This window comes from Notolabrus celidotus, chromosome 20 (genome assembly GCF_009762535.1).
Source record: "Notolabrus celidotus isolate fNotCel1 chromosome 20, fNotCel1.pri, whole genome shotgun sequence".
NCBI lineage: Eukaryota > Metazoa > Chordata > Actinopteri > Labriformes > Labridae > Notolabrus > Notolabrus celidotus.
This window is the reverse complement of record NC_048291.1, coordinates 8,185,675-8,205,791: the sequence shown is the minus strand read 5'-3', so window position 1 is coordinate 8,205,791 and position 20,117 is coordinate 8,185,675. Positions and strand designations below refer to the sequence as shown.

Here is a 20,117-nt window from a genome sequence, read left to right as displayed (position 1 = left end):
AACATATAATTATTTGTTTATCGTTATGTGTAATGTCTATTCACTGGTTTTTATGGCTTTAGAGCAAACTGAAAAAAAGCAAACTTTTTTCAAAGAGGGCCACATATGATGTTGTCGGAATACCTCAGGGCCAGTGGCTCGTACTGAGACTTAGCAATCATAAAAATAAAGTAGGAAATCCTCAGTTCTCCACAAGCCATGTAAACATTAGCAAACGTTATCTTCCCCTGGAGGAAAATGTTTTTCATTAGCGTCGGGCAATGTGGGAAAAAATATTGTATCATTATATTCCTATGGCAGGATCACAATCTGGATTTCATCACACTTCTTTTCATGTTGTTTTAAAGACTTTTCTGACAAGCAGACAACATTTTAAGAACAAAATAATTATTTTCCCGAGTTCTGAACAGTTTTTATTAACCAAATTTTTCCTTTTTCTGTTCAATTTCATAATTTTGATCTTGTCTTGTGTCCTCTTTTGTGTCTTCTGAACTTTTAGTGTTCATCAAGAACATTTTCACATCATGATGAAAACATCAATTTGAAAACCTGTCAACTTTAAGAGTTCTTGTGTTTCTTCTTTATTGATGTCTTGCAGAATTCCCGGTGCTTTGGCTTTAGACAAGTAGTCCATATGAAGCTTTTTGAGACGTTTTTTGGATTGACTTTAGTTTTGTTTGTGCGCTTGAAAGAAACTGCAATGTACAGATGATTCAGAAGGTGATTAATTTCTGTTCTATAAATAACACCATTTAAGATGGAAGCTTTGGGCCATAAATAAATGGACCTCGGGCTGCGATTGGCCCCCAGACCGTACTTTGGACATGCCTGATTTAGAGTGATAGACTTTCATTGCAACAGCTTGGAACATCTGATTGTGATGCAGGGCTCAGACAGTATGTAATGAAACTGCATACGGGGATCATATTTGGGCCTGCCTTCAATTACTGATCCGTATAAAAGTAAATGACCTTTTATTAGATGAAAAGGTTAAAATAAACAAGATTACGTTGTTATGTATGGAGCCCTGAAATGGTCTGTTGATTTGAGGGGGGGAAAAGTCTGCAGCCACAACATTATTTTGAAACAATCCTGGTTCATTAAGCGTTGATGGTGATTTTTTGTTACTTTTCCCGTCAGTGGATGAGAATTACAGCGATGATTCTGTCTTATCTGCCATCTGTTCATCTGAGGGTCCCATGACGAGGATTACAGAGACTGAACTAATCCAGCGCAGAGGGACAGATTATTCCTGAGATTGTTTCTATGCAGTTGAATGTATGTAGTTTCATGATGTATGATTTGTTCTTCGCTTGATGTTTCATCCATGAGCTTTGAGGGATCGGATGTAAAGCCATACATCAGTGTAAAATTCACATGCAAACACCAATCTCTAGTGTTTCTGTTGTGGGTCAGTATGAACGGATTAGTCTTAGAATAACCATCAATTTGATCTGCTGTCCTCAAAATCAACACAGCAGGACACCTTTGTGTGTCACCGCAATGTCTGCAATAGCACCAAAACAACAAACAAACTGCATCATGTCTTTCATATCTTACGTCGTCAGTTTTAGTCACATTGTAGACTAGGGTGGCTTTCTTTCTTGGTTTTAAGGAACTGTACACTTTGAGTTTAAGCTTTCTTTGACACACATCATTGTTTTTCACTGACACTCCTGACATACAGTTTTAGCTTTAAAGATTACAGCCAGCACATAAAAATAGCTATTGTCTCATTCAGCATTTTCCATGCTGTCCTTTCATTATGCAACCGCTTTAACAACAGAGAGATTAAATTCACTCAGAGATGCCAAATGAACAGTGGTTAGAATAATTAATCTATGATTACTGTTGTAACAAATCTGATTTTTAGAACAAAATCTGTCACTTTCTAAAATATTGGGTTAATCTGCTTGATGTATATGATATAACACACATTTAGATGGAGTTAAGCTGCATTTATGATGTAAGGCCAAGCCTTCTCCAGCATGCACAGACCATCAAAGGGCAGACAAATTCCCCAAATCAAATGTGCTCAAACCTACTCAGATTTAGATTTGAGACGATCCCTGCAAAGAATGAAAATGCAGTACCACGACGAGTTATAATGAGTGCATGCAGTCTGTTTGAAGCCATCCTCGCATGCTTGACCAAAGTGTTAATTACATTTTGGGTTGACAGTTGTGCTTCACATAATCATCAGAGCTCATCCTCTGGGGAATCCTGATTTTAGAACTAAACTGAAAAGCTGTCCTGTACGTTCCTCAGGGACAGATTGTTGGATGGACTGACAGATGTATGGAGCGTGTCTGCAGATTTTCAGGAGCTTATTTTCTTTTCTTTTTTTCAGAGATTTCTTAGAATTAAAAAATCTTAGGTTCATCAGCACGGTGTCTGTCAACTCTGATGTACTGACATTTGTTTGCTTATCGCTACAAACTACATTCACAATTAAAAAAAAATACAACACGCTATTTCATGGTAAAGTTATTTTGAGAAACATTAGTTAAAACAAATTAAAGCTTCAGGTTCTTTAAGTATTATGTTTCATTATGACCTGATACGTCTGAAGGTCAACCGAAACAGCATGTGCGTTACATCGGAAGACATTAAGCACCAGCATCTTAGCTTTTTTTTGAATAGTTGAACTTCATTGAGATTATTTTTTAACTTTACTGAGGATTATGCATATCTGATTGTGCATTTATTAGCTGTTATCTACCCACTTATTAACAAGTGGGCATGTTTTTTCATCTATCAGATCCGAAGAAAGACCAATGACTGCTTAAGTTGAATATAACCTTTATTGCACTTTAACTGTTTACATTTCTGAGATTTGTTGTAGATGTTGTTTTTTTTTTGCTATTTGGTCTTAACCATAGCTGATAGTCTGTTGCTCCAAGTACTTATAATGAGGATTACATTGATCTTTTTGCATATGTATTGCTCTATATGATAGTTGACATGTGACAGGTCTGAGGGATTGAGGGCAAACGTACAAACAACAAAGGTTTTAAACTCTCTGAGTTAAAATAAACATGAGCTTTGTGTTCAGAGCAACACTCAACAACTTTTAAGGATTAAAAATCCAACTGAGAATGAAACACATTTTTGATTACAAGACGATGCAACTTAGATAAATAAACAAAAGGAGAAAGTGTAAAATTAGCAACAAAGAAGTGAGCTATCATCAGCATACGGTTCAATCGTAAAAATGCATTCTCTCCGTTCACAGTCACCCGTTTGGTCTGTCGTCTTCATTTCTGCGACATCATTTTCACAAACTCTGTTCAGAAGATGGAGAAAGTATGGATTAGTTCTTAAAGCAAACTGAGAAGATTACAGAAACATCCACTCTCCTTTGACTATGAATAGCAATAAAGAGCAAAGAGGCTTCTAGGGAACAGACTTTTTTTAATGTATTGTACAGCACTTTGTTCAGCTTCTGCTGTGTTTTTAAATGTGCTTTATAAATAAATTTGACTTATAAATAAATTTGACTTATCTGTGTTCATGAAAATAATGACATTACTGTCGATTCAAAAAAAACAAAAGACCTGACTTCATTTCTTTAATTGAAGCAAATTACACCACATCTATGAGCCAACGACAAGATCTAAGTCCTGTTCACCTTTTTCAGGTCTCATCATATCCTATAAATACTGTTGCTATCTATTCTAATCTGGATTATCAACTTTCTGATATTGAAACTTCTCCCACCCAGCATTTAGACTCCAGATCATAATATGAATCTTGTAAGAATACCAGATACGTTATTCAGAGGTGAGGTGTGTTTGTTGTCTTACCCTCAAAGTCGACTGTTCCGTCTCCGTTGTTGTCGGCTTCTCTGACTACTGCTTCAATTTCCCTCTCGCAGCTATGTTCTCCTAATAACTTCTTCATGGCATGTCTCAGCTCATCAGATGTGATGGAACCATCACCGTCAATGTCAAACTTTGGAGAAGAGAGGGAAAAACAGCATTGTAGTTTCATATTTTCACGAGTACAATATGTTCATCTAACATCCACCATGGGGTGACAAAGACTAAAAACTGCGCTCACCTCTCTGAATGCCTCCTTGAGTTCCTTCAGGCCAATCATTCCTGCAGTTTCAGCAAGAAGCTTTGGGGTCATGAGTTCCACAAAGTCCTCAAAGTCCACTCGTCCCCCCACTGTGATAAAAAGAAGATAAACAACTGAAACCAGCTTAAGAAGAGTATGAGTACTGTGGTTGATCCAAAGAATAAAATGGATCTGGGAAGTTTACTGAGTGTCCACAAGATGGTTCACATTTGAAAGTCAGATGTGCTGGACTCATATAAGATATCTGTGCTCAGCATTCTAATGTAGAGGCAATTTCTGAATCTTTATGAACCTTGGAGATGGATGTATAGAAATATGTTGTGTCTAAGGAGTTTTTTCTGAAACGGCTCCATCTAAACTTTTAGACACGTTTGGTCAAAAACGAAAGAAAAGAAGAAGTTTGACAAACACACACAGGAGATGTAGCATGAAGGGAAATAATACCAAACATACAAAAATGGCATTTCACAATTCTATCTGTACCTATGGCAATACTTCATACAATGCACAGGTAAGAGGACATCACTCACAGTTCATGTTGATGTTCTGACTCAGCTCTATGAGCTCCATTTCAGTGGGCATGTAACCCATTGTCCTCATCAGGTTCCCCAAGTCCTTACAGCTGATGAGACCATCCTTGTCTTTATCAAACTCCACGAAAGCTTCACGTAACTCTAGAGCACGGATACATAATTATTCACAATAATATATGATGCAATATCCAAATACAGATGGAGAGTTTGTGGTCTATATGGACGAAAAGAAATAAAAGTTACCTTCAATCTCATCGGGTGTAAGAGATCTTTTCTGCAAGACAGTAACAACACAATCAAAGTGACATGTTTCAGTTTATGATGCTGTCATTCAAACATCTGCTGTGTGATAACCTCTGATATCATCCTGTTTGCTAAGTCCCTATATGATCCCTAATTTTTCTGTTGCTCTTTGAATCAGAGAATCTTATTTTAAGATATATTTAAATACTGAGATGACAATAAAAAAATCCTTACTTACTTTTGTGCATTGCCTTTACACTGCTTGGCAGTACCTGCACCCAAATTGATTTGAAGCACTTTGTTACTCTTACTGATCTTGTTTCCTCTTGTCTAGATCTTTGCTTGTGTTGTTCTTGTTCTCGTATGTATGTCCCTTTGGATAGAAGCATCTACTAAATGACATTGTAACATTGTAACAATACTTCAATCCATGTTTAGTTACACTCCCTTCTTACTTTTGTTGAGATGGATCCAGGACTACAACATAAATAATCCCCAATTTATGGATGTCTGAAACTTACTGCAAACTGATGTTCACCAAATGTGTAGAAATATTACACACTACAGTTTGTTGCTCACACGCCGTTTTAATTTGTGAACATTCCCTCTGATAACTCCTTGTTTAAAACTTTTTAAATCTCTCCTAACTGTTTGATCAGAGATTATATCTGGAGGACATTCATTCAGGGAACCTTAGCACACATCATCCATAAAAGTTCCATTATATTACAAAACATGTGTTGATGTGTGCAGAGTGCAGCTCACTCACTACTGAAAAGTTTGCTTTCACACTCATCTGCTCATCTGGCTAACTTATAACAAAAACTTATTCCACAAAAACAGATACACATACAGATAGTATTAAAAAAATTTGGAAGCGCTTTAGCCAAATAATGCAATCACTAAAAAAAGGACATGAAAAGCTGTAAACAAAGAAAATAGGTCCACTTACTTTTCTGTTAGTTCCTCCTCTGAGAAAGATGCAGGCTTGTTTCAGACTCATGATGAAGCCTTCGTTAAAATCCCAGGTTCCTTGTCTTTGTGTGAGTTTATTGAAGAGCTAAATCCACTTTTGTGTTCGTTGTAGTATCAATCAGTCTCTTTTTTCTGTGCAAGCATGTGTGTGAGTAAACCCTGATCAGTGGGGATCTGAGGATGCCTGAGAGGCGGGATGAGGTCTCATATGGATTATCTCTGTAGCTTCAGTCTGGGAAATAAAGATAGGCTTAATGCTGTGCATGTAAACATTTTTCCATACTGTCTAGCATTACTATGATGCATGGACATTTTTTTCATAAGTCATAAATTCATCTCAATGCTTTACAGACATTTTACTTGATAAGAAATGTGACATATTTACCCACGATAAAAATAGCTGTGTTACCTCTTCCTTTTATTTCAGGCCTTTTTCATTTGGAAAAAAGAAACCAATGCAGAATCCTTGTCTGATGCATCTGTTTGCAGTGGGGCTCCTGTCATCTTTTCATCAGTGCTGGTTTCATAAATGACTATCTGGATAAAGCTTTCTGTCTGATAGCAATAAATAAAACAAAACGCAATAAAACAAATGGAAAAAAAGATCACTTCTGTACCCGTATAACTCACAGGATTATGAAGAATATGCTTGTCTACAGTCTTTTGTAACAGAAACGTTAAATACATCCCAAACATCAAATATTGTTTGTATGGTGTTTGTTATTCTCAACATGCAGGTGTTCTAGTCATCAGTAAAAAAAACTGCAGCTCTGATAATGCTTGTTCACTCTGTTTCATATAAAAATATACATGAACTTATTACATAACAACCTACGTATGCAATGGCTGAATTAAATTCTGTGCAATTTAAGCAGATCCTCACTCCACATGCTACGCTGACATTTAAGCTGGATGACTTGCAGCATTGCACGAGAGGTCCATGAATGTAAAGAGGACATGAACAGTTGATTAAACAAAAACATCAGCCTATAGTGAAATGAATATGTGTGTATGTACTTAATGTAAACAGGATTATCCTGGCAGGATGATAATACCATGAAACCAATTTTTATATATCTTTTCACATAACTGCATTCATCCTGTCATTACAGCACATACAACTACAAGTTGAATTTGAAAAAAAAAAACCTACATTTTTAGTGTAAAATAGAAATATTGATAAAAGTTGCATTTTCAGTTTCAAAGCACCATCCTCCTTATGCTTCAGAGACAGAAGGGCTGAACATGCTCTATTTATTCAAAGGCACTGTAATATAAGACACAGCATTGTGATCATGCTTACCAGGAAGACTGTTAGAGTTACAACACAAAGCAATGTTGGACTTAAAGGTGAGAGAATATTTATGTTGCTGCAAAATGTTGCAAGAGCTGTGCAACATATTTAAGATCTGAAAAGTTTAATTTCTTAAATTGCCCCCCCCCTAACCATTTGCACCCTCATTACAGAGCATCTGCCTCACTGTTAAATTACATAGCCCACCAACTGGCTCCCATTAATTAAATCCAAACAGCATGGCCACTTCTGCCAGACCCAGGCACCGTTTGAATGAGTTCCAGGGACATGACAACAGGTCATCAAGTGGGAACATCCCTCCACTGGTGTTTTGTGAACTTAGGCACACAACACCACAGGAGGCTCACTGAGCTCGAGCTTGCTAAGACATGATACGGCATGTGAAAAAAAAAAAAAAAAAAAAAAAAAATTGGGATGCTGACGCAGAGGAAATCAAAACCAGTTCAGTCCGGTTCCTGTGCTCGATCTGAGGTGTCTGGCAAGATGCCCGATTTTCAAACAAAGTTTGTCTTTTAGCTTTTGTTCTGCTTCAGTGATACCATGTGCCTCTTTTAATTATGAGGTTTTTAACTCATAAAGGACCAATTAAAAATAAACAGTGGGGAAAATATTTATTTCTCATTGCAAGAGTTCTGTTTTAAGAGGAACTTTGAAGATTGCAGTTGAGACAATACAATTATTACAACCTTGTATTATCATCTTTCCGTGTTCAGTACTTTATTTTCATCTTTAAATTCTTGAATTAAGTGAGGATTGAGTTATCCGTACCATTGTTTATGATGTCAGCTGTTGCTATGTTCCATTGAGGCAAAAAGAAAACTGAAGAGAGCAGAACAGAGGAGCACTACCAGTGGGCAATACGGAACGATTACATCATTTTGAGCAACTCTTTTTCAACAGTCCATCTTGAGCTGTGGACTGCATCTGCTGTATCTGAAAGGGGTTGGTATTTTGAAATCAAATAAAACCTCCCATGCCTTTACTGACAGCAGCTTCATCAGTGTCTGTTCGAACTTCTTCATAGAAATGATACTGTTGTTGTCCCTTTATGTAGATTTGAAGCTAATGTTAAACATTAGTGTAAGTCATACAAGTGTAGCAGATATTAAACTTGCACTTAATTGTGGAATTAAAAAATATTCTCGATAAATTCAAAATTGATTGAAACGACAAGGCCACACTGAACTTGATTTGTCATAATATTGAAATAAGGCTGCCTACTCTTATTGTTGAAATTTTAATATAACATAGAAAAAGACTACCTGGAACATATACTTAAATAAAAAAACTTAACGAGTACCCACACCTTGTATTCACACTAATTTCACCATGGCTATCTGATTTGACACATGTAAGCAGCTTGGAGTAAATGGCGCCAATGTTTTACTTTGATTTGAGACCAGTTAGCTTGTTGGCAGGGAAGGGAGTGAAGGAACCGCAGCTCTGCTCTGAGGAATTGTTCAGGATAAACAACCTGTTTAACCTGTAAACAACCTTTTTTCTGAAAAATTTCTTTTTCGTTAGTTATTAGAGTTTAAAAAACGGGGTTTTACTTCTGGGTTTCCTTTGATTCACAGCCGCCGTGGAGTGAAACTTCAAAGGACACACAGCGACTTGTGACGTTACGCTGTAGGGCGGAGCTTATTACAGTGGCTTAACAGGCTCTGGCTGCACAATGGTGGCGCCCAGGGGAGGGATTTTTTGGCTTCAGAACCGTACAACGGGAAGAGGCGGAGCAACGCTGTCCATTTTTATTTACAGTCTATGCCTGTTCCATACAAAAATTAATGAAATCCACAGGAAGATGAAGGAACTGTAAGTTATAGCTAATATGCAGGGTTCATTATATTTATTTATCACACATCCATATCTCACAGTATTGAACATGCTTATCGCACATGACAGATTGATTAATGCCTAATTTTATACAACTCTTTTTACATTTTTATTTTAAAGATCAAATACACCCTCCTTTGCTGTTTAAAAGAATAAAGAAACAAGCTCAAGTAGACACTTGAGGCTCTGCAGTCTTTTTTATATACATCAACATTGGTGTCATTTTTCAACACTAGAGGTTGCCACTTGTCTTGACCATAGACTGTATATAAAATGGACGTCATCTTGCTCGGCTCGAAGTGAGGCTGCCACAAAAACTCCTCCCCCTAGTGGCTGGCTGCAGTATAGGTCAAAAACTATGTTTCCCTCATTCATTTGAAAGGGACTGCGGTCAAACTTGAGACTATTATTTCAGAAATAATTAAAGATTAATGCAGCTCCAACCTTTGAAGGCGCAAGGAGCACACCGATTTATTTCTGTCAAACAAGAAGCATTTCAGCCACCTGACCGTTGTTATCCTCCTGGCTGCACTTTTATTAGCATGCAAATGTACGTGATCGCTCGCTGAACAATTGACGTCAACAGAAAGAGACCGTCTGGTCCAAGCGGTTTAACAAATAATATATTTTATGAATGAATATGCTCAATTTGCAGTACTCCCACACACTCCTAGGGGTACGCTTACCCCCATTTGAGAATCACTGGTCTATGATATCAGCCAGAAATGGGAAACAACTTTAATTCAACTAGGAATATTCTGTGTGCTCACTGGTTTTCATGCACAGCATATTTTGCGTCGGTTGTGTCCGAAAGAGAAAAACAATTAGGTTTAAGCTTGAACATAAGGAGTGGGTCGAAATGGTTGAGTCGTTCAAAGACGTGAACTTCTCATTGCGAACGCCACAACAAAGATGGCCGACCAAGGAGGACGTGTGTCCCTCGACTGCCCCGTATCTGCCTGAAGGTCCTTGCGAAAAAAACAAGTTGGGGTCCTTTCTTGCGATAGGCTAGCTATCGAAAGAGGCACTCGAGCCACATTGTTAAACACAACTGTGAGAAATTGCCATAAAATAAGACCAGTGAATGTCGCTTAGAGTGATTGGGTGATGTTGATTAAATCGAGGTTTGATTCAGTTCGCTTATTTACGCCCTAACTTGTCCGGTAGTTTTGTTATTGACCGTCGAAGGGTGTGTTTTTTCGGTTAGCAACGCTAACGTTTGCGACGCAATCAAGCTCACGGTTGACCTCAAACCAACGCAACTAATTCTGATATCTAGCAGAAATATAAGCACGTAAGTACAAATTAGAAGTGTTAGTTGGTGCTGTAAGTTTCTTATCTTTCTTTTTAAAGGGATTTCCGTGGTTACATTATACTGGTCTGGTTTAATGCATTAATAAATCATGTGAAGTGTCGCTGAAGTCTCTTCAAAAGCCAACGCGTGCTACTTTTTTCATAAGAAACTGTTTGAGCGTTATAACCACTTAATGACAGCTTGAACTGATTATAAATATGTTTTATGGTTGTTTTTCCACAGGGAGGCGTTGATGAGCAGCAATGTCTGGCATCGCTCTTAGCAGATTGTCCCAGGAGCGCAAAGCCTGGAGGAAAGACCACCCATTTGTAAGCAACAGCATCATGAGCATTATTGTGTCCTCATGTTGTTAGATTTAATCTTAAAAAATCTCCTACCGTGCACTTGTGTTTTACTGGATTAAAGTAGGTCCCTGTTTCCCTTGTGATGTTTTTTCTCTCGTTTAATTCTCACAGGGTTTTGTTGCTGTTCCCACAAAGAACCCTGATGGCACCATGAATCTGATGAACTGGGAGTGTGCCATCCCTGGGAAGAAAGGAGTGAGTTGCCTTCTAGGAAAGAGTCCACAAGCACTTTTAAAACATACAGGTTTTCTCAACATACCTTTTAGAACAGGGGTGTCAAACTCATTTCAGTTCAGAGGCCACATACAGCCCAAGTTGATCTGAAGTGGGCCGGACCAGTAAAATCATAACATAATAACCTGTAAACAATGACAACCCTACATTGTTCCCTTTATTTTAGTGCAAAAAAACTACAAGTACATTCTTAAATGTTCACATTTAATAAAACAGCTGTTGTATTTTTTGCCATGATGAGTCTCATAGTGGGCTGAATATTTTACTCTTTAAGCCCTGAAACCTGCTGAAAACACACCAAACACACAGGTTACCCATTCACCTGACACAGAGTGTAATGTTTACTACAAAAGAACAGATAGATTATGAGAATGACTATTTCAACCCCTCAGCTCCTGCATGAACAGTTTGCATGCTGGACAGAGTTGTATGAAGGGGTGTAGGTGCTACGCACACGTACGCACATATGTGGCTACTTTTTTGAAAAAGGTGCACCCCCTTTTCCTGCTGTAACAAGTTTACATATACGAAAACTTTAGTGTTGATTGGATCTTGAAGGGCTCTAAAAAGTCTATGAATTTCCACCGGATTATGCAAACTGCAAATATTCTCACAGAGCGCCATTCAGGTGTGCTCCATTAGCACGATGATTGTTAGCGATCCCTAGAGGACACATCTGAAATAGCTGTTACTTTTACTGAAGAATTGCAGTTAAAGGTGACATATCACGCTTTTTTCATCAATATATATTGGTCTAAGAGGTCCCCAAAACATTTTATGCTCAAAGTTTATGCTCAAAAAAACACTTTGAAATCAGATTTTGGGATGCCTGAAGAACCCTCTTCTTCAGCCCTGCTCAGAACAGTCGGATTTCTCTCTGACCACGCTCCCTCAGGAAGTGGCTATCCCCTCGGCTCTCCAGCACGTTGATCTAATGTTTACATGTTGGCTGAATATACACGGCTCACAGACCTGGGTTACTTCAACCCTCTAAATCTGATCCAGAATCTGATCCTGACAGAGGCGCCTGTAGCAGGACCTTTCTGAAGGATTGGTCACAGATTTTGTGTTTCTTGTTGTTTTATTTGTCAGTATGTCAGTGTGTCTTGGTACACAGCTACAGCTACAAACATGTAGCTATGTGGCTATGCTAATTAGTGCTAGCACTTTTCCATGAAAAATAAAAATCATCCACTAGATCTTCAAATCTGCAGACGTGGGGAGTAAAACCGACCTTTGTGTTTATTAAGACAGCCTACAACTAGCATGCCTCCCTCCTAAGCTCCTTGTTAGCACACGTGTGCAGGTAATGAAAAACGGAGGAGGGGTTGAGTTGTATTTTATACAGTCTATGGGCTGAACAAGCTCCGAGCTCCGACTCCGTGACAGACCGGATATTGTTGTGACGTAACAAAAACACGGAAGTCTGAAACGGCTCGTTTTAGACACATTTACAGAAAGGTGGAGAAATCAGAACAGGGGCAGAATGGATTTTTTCATTTTCGGGGGGTTTGTAGATATGATATGTCAGCTTTAATGTCTTCTCTGTCATTTTCTCACTTTGGAAGTCGTCCACGGGCCGGATTGGAACCTCTGGCAGGCTGGTTTTGGCCTGCGAGCCGTATGTTTGGCACCCCTGCTTTAGAAGCTGAATATTTAAGGCGATGAGCAAACAACAACAGTCCCTGCATCTTATTTAACCAAGTTTGACTTTACACCAACATTCAATGAGGTGTCTACACACCCGCATGAAGAACTGTCCACACACAGTTTTAAAGAAGTGTTCCGTCTATGACTAACGCGTTGTTTCCATCATCAATCCTGTCTTTCTACTTTTCCCAGTCTTTTTTAAATTTTTCTAAATACTTCAAGTTTCACTAACTGGTGATTACCTTCTTCTTCACTTGTTAGACCCTGTGGGAGGGAGGACTCTACAAACTCCGAATGCTGTTCAAAGACGACTACCCGTCCTCACCACCCAAATGTAAGTGTCACTCAAAACTTCCTGTAGAGCTGCATTCTGTGCGAAAGGTCAGGCGAAGAAAATGCAGAAGAAGACAAGTCCAGGAGATGAGAGCGTGATGGCAGAATCAGATACCTGATTTAGTGTTTTCACCACTTTCTGCACACAGTGAACGCTGAGCAGAAGATGAAGATGACTTTAAAATGTATATAATCAATATGATCTGTAGGTGAAAAGATGTTTGGTGTTTATGCACATTGTCACAGACTTCTAGAAATGTTTCCGTTTCTGATGTGTCAATACAGAGATGCATATCTAATAATGTAAGTAGTATCCTATTGAATAGTGCATCTCTAGTAGAGATAGACCGATATGTTTTTTTCAGGGCCGATACCGATTATTAGTAGTCAAGGAAGCCGATAACCGATATTTGGAGCCGATATTCATTTGCAGTAAAAGGGGAGATATTGGCGTCAAAATTTTGAATAATACAAACTTCAACACTTAACTTCGTTTAAATGCCTTTAAGCATATGTTTATTAAACAGCTTTTCAGATTTGCAACATGTTAAAGGTTTCTTTAATCTTAGACAATAGACATCTTTGTTTTAAAATTCTAACAAAAAGTGCAGGGAGCTTCTGGGATCAGTAGCATATCTTATAAAGTTCAATGAAAACTTAAACAAATAAATAGCTCTCTAAAGTTTTCTACAGTAAATAAAGTTTTCCAAAATTTCAATAAAACCAAAATATTAATCTTTCACTTATCTTTGTTTTATGGGGATATTTTAGTGTTCTTGAAGTGGGGTTGTATGAGTTTTAAATCATTATTAATTGTAGCGGCCACAACGGATGCTGCTCAGCTCGGCCCAAGTGATGAGAAACTGCAGGAGAAATGGAACGCAAGCTAGGCTATGGTTTCTGCAGACGGTGTTATTTCTGCCACGTGATTTAGTTAATTTTTGAGCCAAAATAACCCAGTTTTAAATTGATCTCCTATCGGCCGTTGGATTTTTAAAAAGGCCGATGCCGATATGCGTCAAAATGCTGAATATCGGCGCCGATAATTGGTCTATCCCTAATCTCTCTCGTATTGATGCTTCTTATTCCTGATATGAGTTAAATGTAACTGTTTGTCATGGAAAACCTTCACAGGATGACAGTTTTCCACAGATCCTCCAACGTCTTAAAAATAACTTACGGTAGTCACCGTTTAAAGCAGTATCTCACAGGTGGAAGTGCTGTTATACTGATTATCAGCACGTCTGTGGTTCATATTATCAGCCGTGCTAATATTCAACGCAATAACAAGACCTTGAGTTTGATACAACAATTCTAATAGTTAACAGTACAAATCAAAACGCATCATTGTTATTTTTATTAAATTATTCATTTTGCTCCACAGCTAGTTCCACCTGTTGACTAGCTTGGACTGTTGCCAAGCAACACATAAATATTTCCCTACACTCTTGTTACAGGTTACCGCAGACCAGCCTCTCTGTGTCACGCACAAAAACTTGTACTTTTCCATTTATCGTGTAACCAGTGAAAAAAAAGATTCTCACTGTTTCATGTGTGATTTTGAAGGACTGATCTGTCTTATCAGCATTTCCTGCTCTCCTCTGATTGGTTTCCAGGAACTTTTTAGTCTACTCTCAGACATGACAGGCAAAAAATAATAATTTCCAGCTTCATAATTTTGATGTTTATGACTTGTTATATGATCCCCTTTGCCATGAGTCCGACATCAGACAGACTGATATTCATTTTGAGTCTCTCCGTGCTGTTATACTCTGTATCGGCACTTTTAAAATGCCTCTCATCCTATCAGCTCTCTTGGTTGTCTGAGTGAAACATCACACTTTGTTTCTAAAGATCTAAAAGTGTAATATTTTGTCTCAATAATTTCTCAATAGGCAAGTTTGAGCCACCGATATTCCATCCAAACGTCTATCCATCCGGCACCGTGTGTCTGTCCATCCTGGAGGAGGACAAAGACTGGAGGCCCGCCATCACCATCAAACAGGTCTCCACACTCTTTGTATTAACAGTGTAGATTCAAGGTGTCCTTTTTAAGTGACTTAGTTGTATGCAGTCATAGGAAGTTTTAATGTAGATTAAGTTTTGGCACCGTTAGGTTGTAGCTGCATTGAAGGAATGAATCCACAGGCTGCAGGGTTTCAGATGAAAGACTCGAATAATCACACTGATTGTGGTCTTAATGTGGTTGTTTCTAGATCCTGTTGGGGATCCAGGAGCTGCTGAATGAGCCCAACATTCAAGACCCAGCACAGGCAGAGGCTTACACGATTTACTGGTGAGTGTGACTCTCTTCAATACAAACAGTATATCTGTGAGTAAGTGGGTCTGGAAGCACGGCCATTTGAAACGATTGCCCAGTGGTGTCAAACATACCGGACCAATCACGGTTATTTATTTAGAAATGGGTCGGGGACTATAAGATGACGTCACAGGAGTGCTGCTTCAACCTTTTCGTAAACAAACCGAGACAGCAGCTTCAACCAAAGGGAAGTCTGTTGAATCCACCACGTTAAATTAACTGGATGATGCATTTTTTTAAAAACAAGAACAAAAAACTGCACTCACAGCATTCACTGTGCGCCGTCACATGCTGTGTTGCTTTGATTGGTTGTAGATCCGTCCGCTTCCAAAGGCACCTCCGCATGTAGCTGTTGCTAATGCCACCTGGAAAACGGACATTAATTTAATTCATTTAATGACCTGGCGACCGCAGGCTAGCAAAATATGGCATCTCATGGTGCTTCACAGGGGACATTAAAACATCATGAAAGAGAAAATTTGAAATAGACTTTTAAAAATAGATTTCTTTGTCTCCTAAGACTCCCCCCTCAGGGCGCCATCTAATGCCCCCAAAATAAGAGACTCCTTTTTAAGTGAACTAATCCCTTACACTTATTCTTTGACATACTTTTGGTGAATTCATCTGTATGTTTTCTTTCTATAGATCCTCTAAAATAGTCTTTCCAAAGGTTTGAAGGTCCGCCCCAGTTTGAAAAAGTCATGGTTTCTAAACCACTTATATTTTCCATTATACCAATTCTCCCCTTTCAAAGTAAAACTGAAAGTTTAAACTTTAAGGTCATCAATAACTGAAACTCTGTGTCAGCCCCCGCCACTCATACGTATGAGTTTAGTGAATGTGCATGTAGCAGAGGAACTGTGAGAAATGCGATGGGGCGGGACTGGTCACCCAGGTAACCAAAGAAATAGATGCTCGTCAAATGACGATCAGAAAAACAGAGAGGCAGAGTTAAAACGGCATTATTGAAGATTATCTGTTGTAGCAGTAGAGGTGTGGAAAAAATATCATTGATACAGCAATATATCGCAATGCTTTGACCTCCAATATGATATCAATATTTCAACTCTTAATATCGATATTTTTGTAATAACAAAAATTCACATTTTAGCCGGGTTGGAACTAAAATACAACTTCAGTATTTCAAAAACAATAAAGTGGAAAAGTTATTTTCAATCAAATAGTTTTGACTTAATTTGTCCTTTCAATTTTGAGTAATATTGTGTGATTTACATAAACACCATCCCTATTTTTTCTTAGTTTACTGCGTAGAATATCGCAATATATCACAATATTGTGATGTGGTGATATATCGTGATACTATCGTATTGTGACCCAAGTATCGTGATGTGTATCATATCGTGAGGTTCTTGGCAATACTCACCCCTATGTTGCAGTATAGTGTATGTGTTTCTTAACCAAATCTACCTTAACATTCATGCTAACTAATGTTCCAAATGTTCTGTATGTTTATTCGAAAACAGAATCAAGAGTGTTCTCACGTCTTTGTGTTTGCCTTGCAGTCAGAACAGGATGGACTATGAGAAGCGTGTACGGGCACAGGCCAAGAAATTTGCCCCCACATAAAGAGGAGAGCGGGCCTGTGTACCGCCTGAGCAGCCTGAACTGATGATAGAGGAGACAAAGAGGAGGCAGTTGGCACCTGAAGGACCACCCCAATAAGAATCCAGATTTAAGTATTATTACGAAACAGTCACAAGTGAGACGATTTTTACCTTTTCTTTCTTTTGGGAAACTACAAAAGTTCAAAATTGAAATGCCTTCAAAAATATTTGTGCATATTTGATGATCAGCTGCGGTCAATATGACCATTGCAATCAGTTACTCTTGTATATTCCATATCTCCTTTTCTTTTTTTTTCACTTATAACTGCTCACCTGTGCCTCCATTACCACTGTAAGTCAAGCTAATGTATCAAAAGAGCTGTAGAGATAAGATTACATGTTCGAACTCTTCACTCTGTGATGTTCAGCCAGTTATAATAAAGGAGGGGGTTTCATTCATTCTTAATTAAACTAGTTTATGAGCCCATCAAATTAAGTATTACAGACAGTGTTTCATGAGTGTGAAAGACAATGCGGTAAGATCAGTTTGTTCTCTAGACTCTTTATTTCACATCTGAATGAACAAAAAGCATCATAAGAAAACGGTCATGTCAGAGACTAACATCAGTTTTGAGGCCTGAATCTGCTGTCAGACCAAACAAGAATTACACTTTTTTTTCAACATGAGAAACAAATCTACTAGAGGCTGCATCCCAAAAACTGATCAGTGTTCCTTCCTGAGATGCATCAGAAAAACATCTTTTTACAGAGCTAACATTTTTACTTTCAACAAATCTGCATGACTGTTATGATATTTTGGCAATGTTTTGGTATTTTCTGTTTAGTTAAAGAGAATCTGTTTCGTTTTGGGTTTATACCACCGTAGTAAGCCAGAGTGCAGCCTCTGTTATAACCAAGCGGCAACCTCTGGTCTCAACATATGAAGCCCACGCGGAAGTGTTATAAGCTGCAATTCATTGAGAATCCGCTTGATGCTGGCTGCAGAAACACCAGAAACCACATACACACCAATTCAAAAAAGGCCATCTTTGCAGCATTAATAAACATGTTTACAGCCTGGTTAAAAAAAATGGCTTGGCTCTACGTAGGTCATTTCTCTATCCAAGTTCTGCATTACCAATATGGCTGCCACCGACGATTTGCTTCAAAACAGCGTTCAGGAACAGATGGGTGACGTTGGATACTATGTCTGTTATTTATAGTCTATGGTTATAAATTAGTATGTAAAGTAAAACTGAGACTCACTAGAAACATTCAAACTGGCACCAGCTGTAACAGAACACCAGAACACTGGTAATTTCCATCAAGTATAAATGCCAATAAGGAGTGTAATGAACCAAGACAGGATGATTGTTTTCCCCAAACATCTGTAGGGGGACTTTTTTTACTTAGAATCTGATCCACCAAAAAGATCCCCCATTCAAACTCGAATAAAGCAACACCATTTTTTTTAGCATTTGGTCTGAATACACTTAAATCATAACTGGGATGAAGGTTGAAAGTGAAGCTCCGCCCTAAATTTGGGGCGGAGCTACAGGTGTATAATGGGGCACACAGGTTAGACATTTATTGCAGTGGGATTATCTACCTGTTAAGTCTCTCTGTGAATCTAACAGGCATTCAAACCACATGTCAGTTTTAGAGATGAGGTTCATGCGCGTTAAAACGGTCACTATCGTCATCTGCTTCATCCGATGCTTTAGAATAAGATAACAGTGATGTGTCAACAGTGATGTGTAAAAAAGTTACACAAATTGCTGCTTTGTGTTCTTTCAGCGTTTTATAGGTTATAACGATATACTTTACCATCGACTTCAAACTTTTCTCCCACATTGCTTTGAAACAGACACAGACCTGTAAAAATCAAATGCTGTTACATCTTTAAGTCCGTCTGTCAAACAGAAGCTGAAGGATCTTTATTGGAATGGCCTCTCAACCAGCAATGAAGGCAGATGAAAGTGCACTTGAAAGTAAAGGCCTGAAATTTTTTTGCCTCTGGAAAAATGAGTGCATGTACATAATATAAATAATGACAAATTGTGGAAGTTATGTTTTATATTGTTTTAGCCAGTTGACATTTGTGTGTGGTATTGTAACAAAAGAACATGATAAATGGCATTCAATTGTGAAATAAAGTTAAACAAAAGAAAAAAATGGACTTTTATTTTTTCATTTATTCTGTATAGTAAAGGTTTATGACCAAATGGCAACCTCCGGTCTCAACATATGGAGCCCATGCGAAAATGTTATAAACTGCGAATAATTGAGAATCCGCTTGAGGCTGGCTGCAGAAATATCGGAAACCACATACACACCAATTCAAAAAAGACGATATTTGCAGCATTAATACACATGTTTACAGCCTGGTTAAAAAAACAGCTTGGCTCTATGTAGCTGATTTCTCTATCGGCACACACTGTACGGGGGTACATTTTTTCTAACCCAACGGTTCAGAAGATATTAAGATTACGAGTTTTTGCCCAAATAAGGACATGACTGACTTGACTCCTGGACGGGAACATAGCTGTTGGCTATGGGGCTCAAGCCCTGCCTCTTTACATCACACTATGCCTGATTGAGTTCCGCATTTCCAATATGGCTGCCACTGCCAATTGGCTTCAAAACAGCGCTCAGGAACAGATGGGTGACGTCACGGATACTACATCCATATTTTATACAGTCTATGATTATGACCCTTACTTGTGTTCCCATGAAGAACAAAGGAATGAGGTACAACCTTTTATGTTGCAAATTCAAAATAGAAATTTCTGAGTAAGGTGATTTAACGTTAAAAATAATAGTCCAGGGGCGCTGGTGGCCTAAGTGCCCCACATACAGAGGCTACAGTCCTCCGCGCAGGGGTCGCCGGTTCGATTCCCGGCCACGACCATTCTCTGCATGTCTTTCCCCGCTCTCTACTCTCCACATTTCCTGTCTCTCTTCAGCTGTCCTATCAAATAAAGGTGAAAAAGCCTAAAAAAATATAACTTAAAAAATAAATAAATAATAGTTCGCTATGACAATTCAATAAACTTATGAAAAAAATAAACATTTGATTTATGAAATAGCAATGAGAGAAAATTACAAGGTGAACCAACAAACATGAAGTTCACGGTATTGTACGAGTTTAATTGTTTTTGTCCACATCAATCTCTTGTTCCTTCTTCCAACCGATGCATTATTTCCTTAAAATTTGTAAGCAGTGTTGTGATGAAAAATCTCATCTGACTTCATCACACGTATCACTCACTAAAAGAAAAGCCTTTTCTTCAGCCAGCTATAATTTGTGTGGTTTGACCCCCCCCCCCCCCCCCCCCCCCCCCCCCCCCCTTACAGCAGATGCATGCATT

General features: G+C 38.4%; 2 protein-coding genes across 5 annotated transcripts; one reads left to right on the top strand and one right to left on the bottom strand.

Annotated features, from left to right (window-relative positions):
• Positions 1–2,785: 2,785 nt before the first annotated feature.
• On the bottom strand, positions 2,786–7,933 carry cabp5b (calcium binding protein 5b). 4 transcript variants are annotated; one of them, XM_034712021.1, is made up of 8 exons: positions 7,918–7,933; positions 6,244–6,389; positions 5,812–6,066; positions 4,860–4,890; positions 4,614–4,757; positions 4,063–4,172; positions 3,807–3,954; positions 2,786–3,286 (listed from the first exon to the last, which is right to left on the bottom strand). In XM_034712021.1, the coding sequence occupies exons 3-8, from the start codon at positions 5,860–5,862 to the stop codon at positions 3,258–3,260; spliced, it is 513 nt and encodes a 170-aa protein (XP_034567912.1). In that variant the 5' UTR covers positions 5,863–6,066; positions 6,244–6,389; positions 7,918–7,933; the 3' UTR covers positions 2,786–3,257. The 4 variants fall into 4 exon arrangements, with proteins under 4 accessions (XP_034567912.1, XP_034567911.1, XP_034567913.1 ...); XM_034712020.1 differs by lacking the exon at positions 7,918–7,933 and adding an exon at positions 7,138–7,533; XM_034712022.1 differs by lacking the exon at positions 7,918–7,933 and having other exon boundaries at positions 6,220–7,533.
• A 2,015-nt stretch (positions 7,934–9,948) lies between these two features.
• Positions 9,949–17,238, top strand: LOC117832759 (SUMO-conjugating enzyme UBC9-like). Its single transcript, XM_034712024.1, has 7 exons — positions 9,949–10,279; positions 10,523–10,608; positions 10,756–10,839; positions 12,790–12,862; positions 14,757–14,866; positions 15,078–15,157; positions 16,705–17,238. The coding sequence occupies exons 2-7, from the start codon at positions 10,543–10,545 to the stop codon at positions 16,766–16,768; spliced, it is 477 nt and encodes a 158-aa protein (XP_034567915.1). The 5' UTR covers positions 9,949–10,279; positions 10,523–10,542; the 3' UTR covers positions 16,769–17,238.
• Positions 17,239–20,117: the final 2,879 nt, after the last annotated feature.

Coding starts and splice junctions, on each gene's coding strand:
- cabp5b (XM_034712021.1), bottom strand. CDS start 5,862: ATGAGTCTGAAACAAGCCTGCATCTTTCTCAGAGGAGGAACTAACAGA. Junction 4,891..5,811: donor GAGGAGGAACTAACAGAAAA/GTAAGTGGACCT, acceptor ACTGTCTTGCAG/AAAAGATCTCTTACACCCGA. Junction 4,758..4,859: donor TACACCCGATGAGATTGAAG/GTAACTTTTATT, acceptor TCCGTGCTCTAG/AGTTACGTGAAGCTTTCGTG.
- LOC117832759 (XM_034712024.1), top strand. CDS start 10,543: ATGTCTGGCATCGCTCTTAGCAGATTGTCCCAGGAGCGCAAAGCCTGG. Junction 14,867..15,077: donor CCGCCATCACCATCAAACAG/GTCTCCACACTC, acceptor GGTTGTTTCTAG/ATCCTGTTGGGGATCCAGGA. Junction 15,158..16,704: donor GAGGCTTACACGATTTACTG/GTGAGTGTGACT, acceptor TTTGCCTTGCAG/TCAGAACAGGATGGACTATG.